The sequence below is a fragment of the Globicephala melas genome, chromosome 18 (genome assembly GCF_963455315.2).
Source record: "Globicephala melas chromosome 18, mGloMel1.2, whole genome shotgun sequence".
Lineage (NCBI taxonomy): Eukaryota > Metazoa > Chordata > Mammalia > Artiodactyla > Delphinidae > Globicephala > Globicephala melas.
This window is the reverse complement of record NC_083331.1, coordinates 60,962,482-60,979,589: the sequence shown is the minus strand read 5'-3', so window position 1 is coordinate 60,979,589 and position 17,108 is coordinate 60,962,482. Positions and strand designations below refer to the sequence as shown.

General features: G+C 40.0%; 1 protein-coding gene across 4 annotated transcripts in view; it reads right to left on the bottom strand.

Annotated features, from left to right (window-relative positions):
• GPC5 (glypican 5) overlaps positions 1-17,108 on the bottom strand; it is a 1,392,911-nt gene that overhangs the window by 1,358,393 nt on the left and 17,410 nt on the right. For 3 of the 4 annotated variants that reach the window (XM_030856918.2, XM_060288185.1, XM_060288186.1), the window contains exon 1: positions 13,721-14,260. The exons of the other annotated variant lie outside the window; for it this stretch is intronic. In XM_030856918.2, the coding sequence (XP_030712778.2) occupies positions 13,721-13,886 (166 nt within the window). In that variant the 5' untranslated portion in view covers positions 13,887-14,260. Of the gene's footprint in view, positions 1-13,720; positions 14,261-17,108 lie in introns of those variants that run through there. 4 annotated transcript variants of the gene reach the window in all.

Below are 17,108 nucleotides of genomic sequence, written 5' to 3'. Positions count from 1 at the left end.
GAAAATATTCCTGTTTAATAAATGAGAAAGTGAGTTTATTGTGGTTAAATTTGTCTAAGTTCACGAAACTAATAAGTAGAAAAACAAATTTGAATTCTGATTGGTCAGACAAGATTAGAGGCAGAAAAGCAGAGCGGGGGGGAATGATATTCCACAGAGAGTTGACAAAAGGAGAGATGTATGAAAAGGTATGGTTTCATTGGGGAAACCAAAAGCACTGAGCTATGGTTGAAATGGAACACCAGGTCTATGTATGGTGTGCGTGGGGTGGGGGTGGGAGTGGTTGCTGGGGCGTGTGAAGGGTCTGGGAGTTTTTCCTACTTGCAAGTTAACAAGCTAGCATGTGACTTGTGAAAACAATTAAATAGAAACCAGTTAGAGTCAGGAGGCCAGAAAAGGGAGTTCTTATGCCCTGACCGCCTCTCTTGTCTCTCCAAGAAAAGGAAATCTGGGCTAAAGCTGAATTGCAAGCCATAGTTGAAGATTTTCCCAAAGTAACCAAAGATCCTCACAGATTTGCTGAGGACTTTAATGTAGTCATTCAAGCTTATCAACCTGGTTTCTCTGACTTATAATAGCCAGTCCATATGCCTGCTGGTGAAGGCCAGGGCCAGCATTGGATGGAAACCACCAATTAGCAAAGACCTGAAAGGTTTCTAGAATTACAATCAGGAAAAAAGCCCCCTAACTTCTTATATGATCAGGCTCAGGTGATCACTAGGCAACCTCAGGGAGCAATTCCTAGGGCTTTTCCAAAGCCTGTTTGACTAGAACAATAGTCAGCCTTGAACACAGAAATCTGATGAACCTGTTCATTAAGATTATGATTGACTTCAGATTGTTTTTAAAGAAAGTTCTGGTCTTCCTTCTGATGTTGATTTCACCTGCATAGTTTTTAACTCTATGTTTATTAATGGGCTGAACCAAGACCTTTCCCTTCTAGTGAAAAGGACCAGGATGGAATGGGAAACTGTCCACCCCAGATTCAGTTAATCTGGCACACCAGCTCTCTCACACTCTAGATGAGTCGCCTATAAGGAAGACCACCAAACTTCTTAATCCTCAACTCCAATAAATGAAGGCTCCTAAATGAAACCCAAACCCTCCTAGTTTCTGCTATTATTTGCAAAGAGCCAGGACATTGGGAAAGAGACTGTTACAAATGTAAGCACTTCAGGCACACGCAGCCCTCTATCCAGCCTCTCCAACATCCTCCCAATTCTCAATGACGGGCTCTGAGTAACTACAGGGGCTCCTCCCAAGCCTCCCTTTTTTTTAATTAATTTATTTATTTTTGCGGTACGCGGGCCTCTCACTGCTGTGGCCTCTCCCGTTGCAGAGCACAGGCTCCGGATGCGCAGGCTCAGCGGCCACGGCTCACGGGCCCAGCCGCTCCGTGGCGTGTGGGATCTTCCCGGACCAGGGCACGAACCCGTGTCCCCTGCAGCAGCAGGCGGACTCTCAACCACTGCGCCACCAGGGAAGCCCGGTTCCTTCTTTTTTTTTTTTAAGTCGAGTCATAATTTGCTTTTTCCTTTCAATAGGGCCATGAGTCACTTTGGTTACATAGCTTTACCTCTCTGGGTTTAGTGTCCACATGATTATCCATAATTTATCATTTAATAAACATTAATAGGCATCTACATTAGCTGTGGATTCTAAGTGCAATAAACCTGCTTACGTATGTATATATATTCATTTAAGTTTGTCCAATTACTTTGTTAGAACACTTTCCTATAAATTGGAATTGGTAGGCAAAGTGTATACAAAATTTAAATTTTGAGTGATATATGCAAAATTCTCCCCAAATGTAGAGACAGTCTTCACCAGTCTTCTTTCTCAGTATTTGTAGATGAGAGTGCTCTATTTGCTACAATCACAGGAGCATTAGATATCAGTATTTTTAATCTTTGACAATGTGATATTCCTGAGAAATTGGTTTTCCTCTCTTACTCTTGAGTCAATCATCTTCACATATCCTTATTAGTCATTTAATCATTTGAATTTCCTCTTTATGTTCTTTTTTCATTTCCCTTGGAATATTAGTGTCTTTGTCACCAATTTATAAGAGCTCATGCACGATTAAGGATGCTAACCTTTTGGTTGTTGTGTATGACAGATGAAATGACATAAGAGTTTTTCCCCCATTTATTTCACTGTGATGTTTATTTTATTTTTTGATTATACAGAAATTACGTATTCAAACAGAATCACTTTTTTGTTCTTTTTGCTGGTTTTTGTTTGTTCGTTTGTTTGTTTTTTAGAGAAAGGCAATGGGAAATCATTGAAGGATTTAACATGAGAAATAAAGATAAAGTTTACTTCACTGGGAATTAATTGGGAAATGAACTGGCAAGGACCAAGAACAGATGTAGGCTGATTGAGTAATCCAGCCATGAGAAGGCACTAGGTTAAAGCATGGTGGTGGCAATGGTGGTGGTAGAGGAATTACGGGGACGTTTGTAAAACAGATTCTGTGACATTTGGCTGTTGATTGAATTAGTGGAGTCAGTGGGGATTAAATTGCTGTTTTATTCTGGGGTGTTATCTATTTAGTCAAATTTCCAACTGAAACCTAAAGAGTTAGCCAGCACCAGTGTTCTTCATAAAAGGGGTGAGGGAAAACGGAAGGAAAGAAACAACTAATTAACAGAAGCATGATCACGAGGTACCTGAATATGAATAGAGAGATCATCATTGATTAGAACTCTAAAAGCATTTATAATTCAACTCTAGAACAGATTTGTGTTTCTATATATTTTAATTACAAATCAAATGATCTCTGAAAGCTATGGGTTTAAATATCTAAAGTATATAAAGTTTTGTCATACAGGAAGGATCTTGAAAGGAAATAAATTGCTATCTCAAATAGAATTATTCAATAAAATCTTTTATAAAGGGCAGGGTATAGGAAAACTATAAAGGATACTGCAGTACTCCCTGGCTAATAACTGTGGAGAAGGGGCTGTTACTACCTCAGAGGAGACAAGAGGAGAAAGTAGCTACCAGAATCCAGAGAAGAGAAGTGAGGTCGCTTGAGAGGAGCTGTGTGCTTAGATAAAGGGACTTAGGGAGGCTGCCGGGACCCCACAAGGTGAGACCTGGAATGCACCACACTCCACCTGCCCAGTCTTCTTCTCCAGCCACTGCTTCCCAAGGGCTGCCAGAGGCAAGAATGCCTTTGATGTAGTCCAGGGACAGAGCAGGATGGAGAGTCCATCTAAAGGGGCAAGCAGAGACCAGCATGCTCCACCTCTGTGCCTTTCTTATGGAAAAAAAGTTCTCATCCGCAATGCAGAAGACACACAAAAAGACCCAGCAGCACTATGACGTGCAAGAACGTGATAAAACACAGTAGAAAATTAACCCCTACTCCCCCTCATGACGACAATCACGAGCTGCAGAGCCTCTCCCTGCTTGCATTTGATCAGCATGTTTCCAGGCAAAGTACCTCCCTCTTGATCTTAATAGAATTAATTTAAATGACATTATTTCACAAAAGACCAGTCTTTAGATCTTAAACTACGTAATATGAATAAACAAATTTGATTTTACCTTAGAATTAAACTATAAACAATTAAGTAACTTATTAACTAAAATAAAGAGTGAAAGGATGGACTAAGTTTCTGTGAGTAGAGGATCAATACTTTGAGAGTGAGTGATGGGAGAAAATTATCTGAAAGTTTAGAAGTTTATTAGCATGAAGAAAAAGGATCTCTACTTTGCCTGCTCTTTGATCTCATATAAAGAATTTTTTAAATGAATCTAAGAATTACATTTCTAGTATTGATAGAATTAACTATATTAGTGGATTATATTATTGTTTACAAAGCTTTTACACCATACCATGTGGTCCTCATAAACCACTGAAAGGGAAAAGGAACAGCCTACATACTATCCCTGTGAAGAAAGAAAAACATTTTCTGAGAGGTTGAGTTATCTGCTGAAGGTCACATAGCTAATAAGTGATGTAGTCAAGACCAAGCTATTTCAGAATGAAATTCATTGGTATTCACTAAAATATGTGACCATAATACGGGACAAAGTATAAGTTAAAAGGTCTCATTTCCCATTTATTTATCCCATGACAACTTTTCAATGCTCTGTCATACTTACCACTTTTCCTTGTTTTCTATGTAAGATATGTCCAAAGATAAACTAAATATTAAATATTTAACGACTTTAAGCTTATCTGTGACCCTAAACTTAGAAAGGTAAAAAGCAACATTTAGTTTTGTTTTGCAGCTAAAGTTCTTAACTCTTCAAATCCAGACCCACATATCTTCACCTGATAAATAAAGGGGACTCTGAAGAACTCGTGGATTCCTCAGCTTTTTGACTCTTTCAATGTTATTCCTCTTTCCTTTACCTTTTAAGTTAATCAAAAAATCTTCTTTTTAAAAATGACTTTTACACCCCAGAGTAAAATGTATTCCAAGCCTGGTGAAGAACAGACTATTAATCTCTTCACTTTATTGACCAACTTCAGTTTCAGCTCATTAAACACAGACATTTTCAATGATCAAAAGAAAATGAACCAAACGTAACTTGGTATAACCTTACCAAATAAGAGAGTTGTTCAAAAAGCAAATAAATCTGAACAGGTAATTTAATACTGACACTCTTCCATTTAAAGAGTATATATGCTATGAACAAGGACATGCAGAAATAATTTCTACGTTCATTTGATCAGTGAAGTCACACTCTTGATATGCTTTTTATCCAACTCTCTTCTCAGTTCTTAGCCTCTCCCAAAATGAATACTATACTGAAGGAATTATGAACTAACGTCCCTTGAAACTATAAGACAAGGAAAAACAAAAGACTATGAGTTCTAAAAAGACAGCTGCCAAAGATTATTTCATTATATTGCCATAGAGAATTATAAAAACTAAAGAAAATTTAATTATCGGAACACAGGACAGGAAAACCAGTAATTCAAACCCATTATCCTAAAAAGAATAATAAGCAATTTAAATTAGGAAACAAGAAATGTTCACTAGCTTTTAAATATGACTGTATTTGAAAGATATTTAAGTTACTAGCTGAACCATACCAGAATATGCATGTCTCATTAGCACTGACTTAAGTAATCCTTTACTTAGGTAAAACTTCCTAAAACCAATTCTAAGATATCCTAAAAAAATAACCAATCACAATTCACACAGGAAAAAAAAGCTTTTTTCTAAGATATCACTGAAAAGAAGTCTTAAAGGCTAGGTGAGTAGTTCTAAAATTGGAATTGTTGTAAATACTTTAGAGACAAATTGTACCTGCTACCATATATCATGTTTTGTGATTTAACAGCAGTTATTTTCTTGCTTCCTCTGAAAGATTGTGGCCTCTCTACTTGGTCACATGGAATCTAGACCCCAAGTCAGTATCCTTTAACAAACAATCTTCCCAGCTCAGGAACAATTCCATAGCTAAGTGATTTGTACTTTTTCCCAACATGGAATTAACCAGGGTAGGAGACGGAAAAACCAAATCATCTTCCAGTTCCTTACTGTTAATTTTCTCATGGAAAGAAACAATTTTGCAAAACATATATTCAAATAAAACACAAACCGACCAACCCACAGCCAATTGTAAATTATAGTTGGTCACCTTTATTTTTCTCCACTCTTCCAATAACAGATCAATTAATGTTCTAAGGCAGATCGGTCACACTGTCTACACGGTGATAACAACTGCAAATGAATCCTTAAATGTTAAATAATCTTCCTTCCCTTGCAAGACATTTGAGGAAACTTTCTTTCAGCCGTTGGTTTGGCAATTAATTTACTCCATTTCAAAAATGTTAGCTAAGACAGATAAAAATTTCTTTAAATTTAAACTCAAAAGCATTAGGTCACTTTATAAAATTTGCGGCAGTTACATAAGAAGATATTAACTCCACATAAACAATTTATTCAACAACACAACTAAGCCCAGATCAGAATATATTTTTTAAAACTTCACCATCTACATTTCTCATTCTATTAATATCAGGCATAAAAAACATAATTAAACACAATAAATTGAGCCTGTTGGGTAACTACGAATATAAGATTAATTCTAAAAATCAAAATTGATTAAGTTTGGCCTAATCACAGAACAAAAAGATAAATCAATCACAGTTCCTGCTCACAAGTAGCCTACAGTCTAGCAGAAGGAAAGAAACACATTTAAAATCAGTATTGCTACTTTTGAGTCCCAACCTTATATTAGAAATAACTAAATACTGATCTGTACGTGGTGAGTGAGGATTTCAGGGCTGGTCAAAGAAAAGACAGGACCTCACGATGGCAGTAGTATGCAATGAGCTTTAGTTGGGTGCCACTTTGACAGGTTGCATGAGAGGGGATGTCCCTCACTGCAGGAGACCTGCCGAGACACTGGTGCAGGACCACCACCCAGAAGAGGAAGAAAACAAGGGAAATCCCAGGAGAGACGGGTATTGGAGAGGGGGCCCCCGTGTCTAGGTGATATTGCTTAGCAGCAAGATGGGAAGTCTCTGAGTCAAAGAGCTTCAAAGGGCAGCAGTAACTTGGGGTCTTTTACTGCACCAGAGTTTATTTTATCTGTATGGCTAGCAGGTAAGTTCAGCTTTGTGGGGTTTGCAAAGCAGGCAGACTCTAAACGACTAAAAATATGTTTACTTGAGCTATATTTAAAGCAATTGGAACTGTAAAAATTTGAGTTTGGCACCAGTGGGCTTTGGGCTAATGGTCCCAACCAGCTATGAAGAAGTAAAAGACATAGGGGCCAATTTTTAACTCATTTTTATAACACCATAAAACATAAAAAAAAATCACTGTATCAATAGAATCTTGTTCAATCGTGTTCAATACCTGTGGACTGACTTCTGAAGTTTAACTTAAGAATCAGAGAGGTTCAAAAAGTGAAATAAGAGGCTCCTTGAAGCTTTACTAAAGTATTCAACAGACATTTCAACTCCTATTTTGTGTCAGCCGCTGTTCTGGGCACCAGATATTCTACAGTGAACAAGGTACACAGCTGGACTGGCTACATAATTTGCAGGGCCCAATGCAGAAAGGAAGCACAGGACCCTTTTTCAAACTTCAAGATGGTAACAGCAGGACATTAAACCAAGCATAGGGCCCTTCTGAGTGTGGGACCCTGTGTGACTGTATACGTTTCATATCCATGAAACCGGTCTCGGTAGACATGTTCTCTATCCTCAACATGCACGCAATCTAGTGGTGAAAAATCAACAGCAAAAAGAAAAGAAATATGGCACCGTGAAAAGTGCCATGAAAGAAACAGCGGGGAACAGGGTTCAGTGAACCTTGAGAAAGGCTTCTCTGAGGAGCTGACACCTAAGCTGAGACCTGAGGCTTGCAAGCCAGCCAGCTATATAATGTGCGTATGTGAAGGACCCATAGGTTGGACATTTATACTAGTGGCTCTCAGTCAGGACGATTTTACCTCTCCTGGGTCATTTGGCAATGTCTAGAGACATCTTCTGTTGTCAGAACTGGGGGTGAGGAAAGGCGATGCTACTGGCATCCAGGGGGCTAAAGGTCAGGGAAGCTTCTAAACACCTTACAATACACAGGACGGCACTCGCCACCCCTGCCAACAACAAAGAATTATCCAGCCCCACAGGTCAGTGGTGCTGACACTGAAAAACCCTGAAGCGGAATGAATGGAGATAAGGCGATCCCAGGGCTGTGAGTGGGGTGAGAGTTTGGCACATTTGCCTTTCATGTCCTTAGCCGTGTGACTTTATGGTAGCAAATATTAGAAACCTATATTTCCAACAACAGTAGAGAATTCAGTGAATGGTACAGATTCAGTAGAATCTTAGTCACTAAAAAAATACATATTTAGAAGGATGTTTATGATTGGAAAAGGCATGTTACAAAGAAAGAAAAAGTGATTCTACATTCTTTCAAAAAATATTTATGCGCTGAGCAGAGGATTGATGAGGGTGTTGAAAAGATAATTCAAAGGGTTATTGGTAGTTATTTCTGGATGGTAAAATTATTTTTGCTTTCTTTGTACTTTTCAGTATTTTAAATTTTCAAGAGAAGTGTAGACTCTCATAAAATCATGAAAGTACAAAATCTCATTTTCTTTCTGAAAAAGTGTATTATACATTCAACTTACACGGCAGCCATATGTGAACCTGATAAGGCTAATCAAAAACTGTGATATTTGTTGTGGTTCACAGAAGAATGACTCATCATTCTAGGATGATTTTAGCAGTACCACTGGTAAAATCTGAAATTTCTAAAGCTGAAAAGTAGAAGAATTGAGGGCACAATTGGTGGTGTCTTGTCTTCTAAAGGTCAGGCTTTTGTAAAAGAAAGGTAGATATGGAAAATGGCTACTCTCTATTAAAATGAATCGCTCTTGTTAGTTAACGGAGTAGATAGGGTACCACGTTCATAATCTAATTCAACAAAGTATATGAATGAAGTCTCTCATGACTCCATTTTAACAAAATGAATTTGTGGTTTCTTGAACAGTTATATCAAGAGGCCATTGATTTATAAGTCATGTCTGTTTACAAGTAGTATCTGGTTGTTGAAATGTTACTCTTGGTCTTATACCAATTAATGATAAAAGAAGTGTTATAGACCAGGAAGGTGTTCTTATCAGACAAGCCAAATTCCATATTCTAGAAAGTCCTAGCAAGCTGGAAACATGGTTGGGGGAAGTATAAAATAATTATAAAATGCTATTCTTAAGTTTCCTAAATTGCACCCCTCCTTAAAGCTGATTATACAAATACAGGATGTTGGACACTTGGCAAAAAGGAACTTAAATTTGGGGATGGAGAGAGGACAGGGACACACACAACATTTACATTTGTTAATAAACTGACTATGAGGGAATAGGATGTGATTTGTACAATTCAGGCCCTGATGGAGAGTCATACTCTATGGCCCAAAGGTAGAAAATCATACTCGCTTCCCCATTATGAAGCTTCACTAAAAGCCTGGATAAAAATGAAACACATCATTTTCTTAGACATCGAAGCACGCGCCAGATATTCCAGAGGAGAAAGTGACAAGTTTCCCTGACACTGGAACTAGGGCTTGATGTTTACAACTCAACAGAGACAACATGCTCAGAATAAGAAAACAATGATGAGACAAAGCCACTTGAGACCTGTGATGCAGCAGGATAGCCACGAGGACACTCTACAACCACAAAAGTAACTAAATATCCCCCTCTTTTGATCAGCAAGAGTGACTACTGCTTCTTCATTAAAGAAAAGTAGCCGCATCTTAATCTTCCTGACACCTAAGTTAGGAAGATGCTCAATTCCTGAATTGCCCTGCTTCCTTAAACCCTTGTAATCACCCAGCACAAAGCCAAATCCTATAAAAAGCCCCTTTCAACTGCCTCTAACCGAGGCACCCACAGTTCCTGAGCTGTGCGATCTCCCTTGCTGCAGAAAATAAGACCTAGTTTGTTTGACTATCATCCTGTTTCTGATGGTTCCTGGCTGGTGGACTTCAACCCAAGACAATCCTGTTATTACTGATCTGCCCAACATCAGCCTGTGGGTCCCGTTTATGGTTTTGGATCACCATAACCATGCTGCCCAAGCAGCAAAAGGGGTTAGTTCATGAGAAACAAGAGTCCCAAATTGAGATTACTGTCAATGAGTGACTATGGCCACCGGCCATCGAATGATGTGACTCCCTGAGGCATCTCCTGCACACTCCTTCACCTCCCTGAATACAGATGGCAGGATGGTGGGAGAACCAGTGGCTACGGGTGCTGCAGCTAGCAGTGGTGCAGTGCAGCTTGGTTTCTTTCTTAGAGTCCCCCTTAATCCACAAAAAAACAATATTCACTATAACCTAAGAAATACCATTTCAGACAGGTTTCTTTGATTTTCCATTAGTTCATGAAAAGAAACAAAATGTTCACCATGACCTAATAAGTACCATTTTAGATAGAAACGTATTTCCCACTTTTAAAAACAATCATCTGTGACTTTTAAAAAACTAGTTATTATAAAACACATTCTGATTTATAGAGATCCAAAACTAAAATTTCACCCTTAAAGGTCAAGTTCAGCTACAATCAAGACACTAAATAAAAAACTGTAATAACAGCAACACATTTTTTGAGCACTTACTATGTACCTAGATTTGTGCTATCTTACATACATGTATTATTGCATTTCATCTATGCAACATGCCTTTGAGAACTAACATCCCCATTTTACAGATGAGAAAATGGAGGTTCAAAGAGGACAACTGATTAACCTCAGTCACAGAGTCACAGGTGCCAGGACCAGGTTTTGAACCCAAATGTCTATAATTCCAAACTCCAAGGTCACCAAGTAGATTGTTTCTCTTGGGTATCAGTATAAAACAACACTGCCCTTGAAGCCAATATAAGACTGGATTATAATGAAAGCAGTTTAAAAGAACTATAGCGCACTACTTAAAGTGTCCTATAGTATTAGAATTTAACTTTGCCACATCAAGTTTATTTTTATTATACTATTTACAGCCAAAGCTACCAAGAAAAAGTTATCTTTCACACGCTACTCTCTGTATCAAGCAACATCCACATTTAAAAACTAGTTGGTATATAAAATCTGAAGGTAGCCTTGGATTTTTATAAGCTTCTCCTTTCTGAATTAGCTTCTTTAAAAAAAAGGAAATAATGCATGTGTGAACAATGCCTGTGTGAAGAGAATTTCAATGGGAAAGCATTATCCCTTCTCCCCAATAAAAAAAATAAAAATAAAAGGACCTTTTAAAAGACATTTTCACTAACAGTTCTTTTCTGGGTGAAATAAACAAGAGCAAAGGGCACCTTGACTACTACCTAGGAAATAAAATCAGAACACAGGGAAATCTGTAATTCAAATCACATTTACACCTTCTCTCCTTTTTTACATTTCTCATCCAAACATCCTTAGGAGCTCAATAGGCTTAAAAGAATTGGAGCAGGGTAGAGAACAAAGGTGAGGGGAATCTGAGAAACAGCTTAAATGGCTGTTCTCACCATTTTAGTAATTTCGGATTGGGTAACATAGTTTTCAGAAGATGTAAAAGTCACAAATATAGAATGAAACTGTAAAAAGTTATTCTACCTGCTTATATTTTAAAAGTGGCATTTTGGCCAGGCATCTCAGGAATTAACTACTTGTGGACAAGAAATGCAAGAAAGCACTAAAAAAATTAACTTCCAAGGAAAACAAATATCAAATTTAAATGTATTAGCTCTAGTCAATGAAAGCCTGTGTGCTAAATACAGACACTGGCTAAAAAGAATATTAATATTTGTATTCTTATGTGAGAATGACTACTTAGATATTAACTATGTTCTCTCTTGAGATTGAGGATAATTTTAGAAAATAAGATTCAACTACTATACTCAATCAAGCTAAATATTATAGATCGCATATAAATACAAAAATAAAGAAAAGCATTTATGAACCATGTGGTATGTGTGGTTTACTCAAATGGGGAATGAAAGTTTTTTTAGTGGAAAGAAAAGAGACGTCAATGTTAAAAGAAACAGTTTAATATTCATTTAATTATTCAAATAAAAAATGACCAACAATAGAGGAATGATAAAAACTCAGAATTATATCAAATTCAGATGTGAGTGCCTGTTAAAAGAAACAGTTTAATATTCATTTAATTATTCAAATAAAAAATGACCAACAATAGAGAAACAATAAAAATTCAGAATTATATCAAATTCAGATGTAAGTGCCTGTTATTGGGTGATTCTGATTCAGAATAATACTTTCACGTGACTTTTCTTAATGCAAATATCAAAAGAATTCAGCACTTCTTTTCACCAGCACCACTGATGTCCCTAAGAGTGCAGCCCTGCATGGCCCCTTGAGTAGGTGCTGCTAGGATTCCTCCATTGCCCTTAAGCCACAGATAAAGAAAGGTACTAGCAATGGGGAAACAATCCAGAATGCCTTAGAAAAGAAGATGCCTGCCATCCTGGCTCTTTTTTGTGTGTCATGTATATCAAACACAAATAAGTGCAACCATTTCCTTCTCTGGAGGACAGAGTTTCAGTTTCAGTAAAATGTTATGCCAGTGACTGATAACGCTGCAAAGTTCCTCTTCAAAAGAGATGAAACACACACAAGGTTCTAGAAATGTAATACCTTCTAGTCACTGTATGATGTTTAGCAGGTACCAGATATACTGAGATATGAGATGGGTGGTGAAATCAAGGCCTTACTGTCAACATTTACTGAACATATCAGCCCAAATTATGGGATCTGGGGGGGCAAAATCTACGGTTCAGGTGAGGATTTCACAGCTCAATGCCCTCACCAAGTCCCCTGCCCCAACACACACACTCACTTTAGTTGCATTAGCTACTGACAAGTGTGGGTTGTTTTTTTTTTAAATGAAACGAATGCACCGAAATAAGAACAGGTTTACAAGGGGGTGGTATCGTTTGAGAACAGAACTGCTCTCAGCTGAGAATATCCAACTACGTTGTTTCAAGTAGTATAGAAAAAGTGCCTAGTACCGAATAGGTGTTCAAATAAATATTTGTGTGTTTGTTTATAAGACTAGTCTTGTAAACTAAAATAGTTTCGGCGGGCTCAAATGGCCAGATTTTCCTTGTGGGATGACTCCAGAACTGAGTTGACAACCAGCAAAGAAATCAAGCGAAAGAGCCAGAGCTCCATAGTGCTACGAGCAAGCCCCCTCACCATACAAACTCAGAGGACGGATTTTAGACCCAAGCATCCTCCACAAGTTCTTCGTCTAACCAATAAGCTCACAGCATTTGTCAGTGTGTTGGCCTCGTAATTAGGTGCATTGCTCCAGTAAGATCGATCTTAGCTCCAGACACCTGCTGTCGCGTTTGACAACTAAGACCTATTCTTCCAGACCGAATGTAAACTGGAAATCCCGCCCGCAGAAGGAAATTTGCGCGGAGGGGGCACGGAGCACAGGGTAAAGGTGCAGGCACACGCGCTTACGAGAAGCAGAATCGACGCTTGCCACACTTACTGCATTCTTTCCCTTTCAATCTCTGGAAGATCTCATCCATGTCAACTGGCTCCCCCATGCATTCTGTTTGATCGCCTGTTGCCGGCACATCTTTCAGGCGTTGCATCTACCCAGTGGCTCCGAGAGACACACTGGGTAGTTTAGGTTCCTGCAAGGTGGGCTTGATGCCCGGGCGCGGAGCGGCAGCTAAGGGTCACACCAGGGAGGGCGAGTCTTAATGACAGAGGGGACCCGCCGCCCTTGTCACTGCCCCATTCTCCAGTAAAGGAGGATAAGGCAGCTTTGTGTTTTTACTGTCAAACTTACAGCGACCAGCCCAACTCCGTCCACCGTACGAGAAAGCAGCCAACCGAGGCCCCCCGGCAGGGCACTGGGGAAGTTCCCACGTGGAACAGAAACGCGGTCAGGCCGCGCTGTCCCCCGCTGGCAGGTTTACCGACCCCTTCCAGCGCATCCGCCGAGACTAAGGGAGCTGTGCTTCTGGGCGGGAAGCAAACGCCCAGAGCTCGGCTCAGCCGCAGGCGGAGTCAGGGAGTCCCCGGAGCTGCGTTGCGCTCGGGATGTTCACGCCGCGCTTCCCCAGAGGCCTCCCCAGGATTCACCCTGCGCGGCCCGAAGGCCTCAAAGGTCATCTTCCCAAGAAGGGCCATTCAGACAACCTGCGGAGCGCAGGGCCGGCGCCCCGGACGCCCCAGCCCGCGCCCAGACGCACAGCTCCGCGCCGACAGTCCGCGCCTTACCTGCCCGCGGCGAATCCTGCAGCCCATTGACAGGTCCCACCAGGCGCCACTGGAAAAGTTTCCTAACTTCTTCGCAGCTCTGCAAGCCCTCGCTTCGGGTAGACCCAACGAGAGCCAGAAGGAGGAGACAGCGACAGCCCACGCGCCAGGTCTGTGCGTCCATCATCGGTGTCCTGGTCACTCCTTCCCCCGCCGTGGACCCCAGTCTCCCCGTGCGCCTTGCGCTGCAGGCGCTGGAAAAGGCTCGGTGGTCGAGGTTCCCAAGAGGTGCTATCTGTCGGTGGGCTGGGACGCCGGCTTCACCTGCGGGCACTTGGCTGTCTCCGGAGGTGCCCCAAGGCTGAGACACCGGAGTCCTCAGTCAGAGCGCCGCCAGGTCTCCCTCTCCAGCGGGGCGAGATGGCGCCGCGCGAGCGAGGAAACGGCTGGAGTCGCACGGAGCCCGAGAGTATCTGGCTCGGGGCACCGCCGCGGTAGCCGAGGGCTCGGCTGGAAGCGGCCGACCTGGGACGCGCAGCCAGTCTAGCTCCGCGGACAGGCCCCGCCCCCGCCCCGTGGTCAGGCCACGCCCCCCGCGTGCCGCTCGGGGCCTCCCTCACCCGTGGAGCCTGTCAACGGTGGTCCACGCTGGAGAGACAGCAGAGCGGCGCTGCGTGGAGCCAGGAAACAACTGAAACGGAACCCGACCTCGCTCTCCCAATCCATTCCGGGGAACTGCAGTCTGAGGAAAAGAAGAGCGAATGTACGAAGAGGCTCAGAGAAGACGCGATGAGAAACACCAACTGGGAATACTTCCATATAAATACTTCCGTATAAATCAAGGTCCTCAATGCATAGGAATTTGTATTCGAATCGCATGAAATGGGATCTGGGCACAGTACAAAAGGCAAAAAACTATTTATAGTTAAAGATCTCAATTGAGAGGCTTGATAGCACTTAGGTTTTAAAAGAGTGTACATGAGACGTTATTTTTTTTTAATTTCTGTATGTTTGCTGCTTTGGAACTTTTTGTTTTGGTAACATTACGATTTTCTGAAAAAACTTAGAAGTCATAAAAATTACATTCAAACCTTATAACGGTCTTATTTTCACAGTAAAGTCCAGTTTATTCTCTTATTACCCTTTAGCATCATATTTTGCTTCAGTACTTTGTATCTATAAGGGCCCTTCTGAGCTTTACCACTTCTGGAATTTCTTTAAAACATTTCTCAAAGAACTACTAGGGTAAAAGTGCTCAGGGGAGTTTCTCACAAGGAAGATAGAAAAATGAAGACTTTAAGTGATTTTAAAATGACAAAGGAATTTTGTCAATTTACAAAAGGACTGCATTAGAAACCATAAGCCAAAGGGCCAGATGTATTTTTGAAGTATGATTGACTTAACACTAAGACTGTGAATGACAAGAGTGTTTCATCATCTACAGGCACCTGAAGACAGTCCTCCTCCAGTAAAACAAAACTACTTAAAAGCATCAGGCCAGGGAGACTATAAATGCTTTAACCACCTAAAGGGAATTTATTCTCAAATTTGAACCCTTGCCAAGAAATAGAGATGAGTAATTTTAAGTCTTAGTTAAATGTCATGGGACTTTTTAATGACCATTGATATCAAAGGCAGCACTTTCAGCATTGATTAGTGTTGACTGATTAGATTGCTTGTTCTAAAATCATTCCAGGGCAATGGCTGAGATACTTCTTCAATGAAATAGTACTTACTTGGCTTCTGACATCAGCTCCATGAATACTAGATTTTTATTTTATTTTTTTTAGAGAAGCTCTCTTAGTAAATGAAAACTGAAAAAGTTAGCTGCTTTTAAATTCACAGACTTCAAGCAAAGCTTTATGTATGTATCCTAGTAGAAAAAAAAAAAAACTGCCCCCTGAACCTAACAGCCACCAAGTGTGGGAAGACTGCTTGGAAGTCAACTCTATAAGAAGAACAAGAAGAATGACCATGAGTATGTGTATGGTGCTTAGATGCCAGGCAATATTCTAAGTGCTTTTTAAGGGTAAGAATTCATTCACTTAATCTTTATAACAACCCTGTAAAGTAGTTACTACTATCATCATTGTTTTACAGATGAGGAAACAGGCAGCACAGAGAGGTGAAGTGGCTTGCCCAAGGCCAACATACCTGCTGAGTGGTGGAATGAGAAATCAAACCCAGGCGTTGGAATCCAGAAGATGTGCTATTAACCACAGGCTCTCCTCGGCCACACCATGCCATACCGAAGAACCTAGTGGGTTACATTCAGTAACACAAAAGGCTGTTTATAGTTTATCAGGGTTTTTTTACTAGTAAATATATATAATTTTTATCTGTGGCATTTTATTCTACTAGAATTCCTTCTATGTTAATATAAGGCTAATAAATCCCTAGGTTTTCCAAAAGTTTTTTGTCTTACCCGGATCTCTCCTTGATTGATTTGATCATCATAGAGTAGCATTAGCATTAAAAGAATCTCAGAGATTACTTGGTCCAATTCATTCACTTGGAATCTCTAAAACAATTTGTCTTACAAGGATAAAATCACAAACACCACTGAGAATGATGAACACATACTATATTTTTAGAAAAACAGTAAGCTAGGCAGAATTGGGATTACAGAGACACGTAAGCAAGTTCTCGGTGTTTTTGCAATTTATTTCAGCAGAATAATTAGGTGGGGAGTTATATACAGAAATGGAATAGGATCTAATGAGAAAATAAATGTCTAGTCCATGCAAAATTTCCTCAATTACAAAAATAAATATTTTGTTTCTACCTCTTATTCCCTACTGCTACCACCATGGATGAGCTTTAAGACAAGCTTCCTTCTGCCAACCAGAATACAATAGCAAAGTGCCTTTAATGTGAACACTCTAGGGCAAAATCTCTACACACTGTACTATAACTAATCTTTTGTTCAGTTTACCTGTAAACATTAAAGATGAAGCTAGGGAGAAATGTCTGTAATTTGACAGTGATAATGCCTCATTTTTCAAAAGTTATTCAATAAACATTTATCGAATGCCTTTTATGTAATAGCACTGTGTTTTGCTTTTGAAATACCAATACTTGTAGATAGAAGAATCTCTAAATGGTCATTATTTAAAATACACTTTAATATTCTTCTAAATGCAAAGCTTCTAAGTAACCCTTTACAGTGTATCAACTCAAGACCTTGTAAAGAGAAATAAAGAACCTCCAGCATGGTTTAGGTGATCTTAATGATGTCACATTGCCCTCCATTCTGACTACTGCTTTAAGCTAATACTGGCCACTGGTTAGCTCACCCTCAGAAACTGGCTGGAGTTAACTCCTGTACCCAATCAAAATTAATAGCTAATATTTACTAAGTGCTTACAGGTATTCTCATTTAACGTTTCAACCACCCCATGAGACAGTC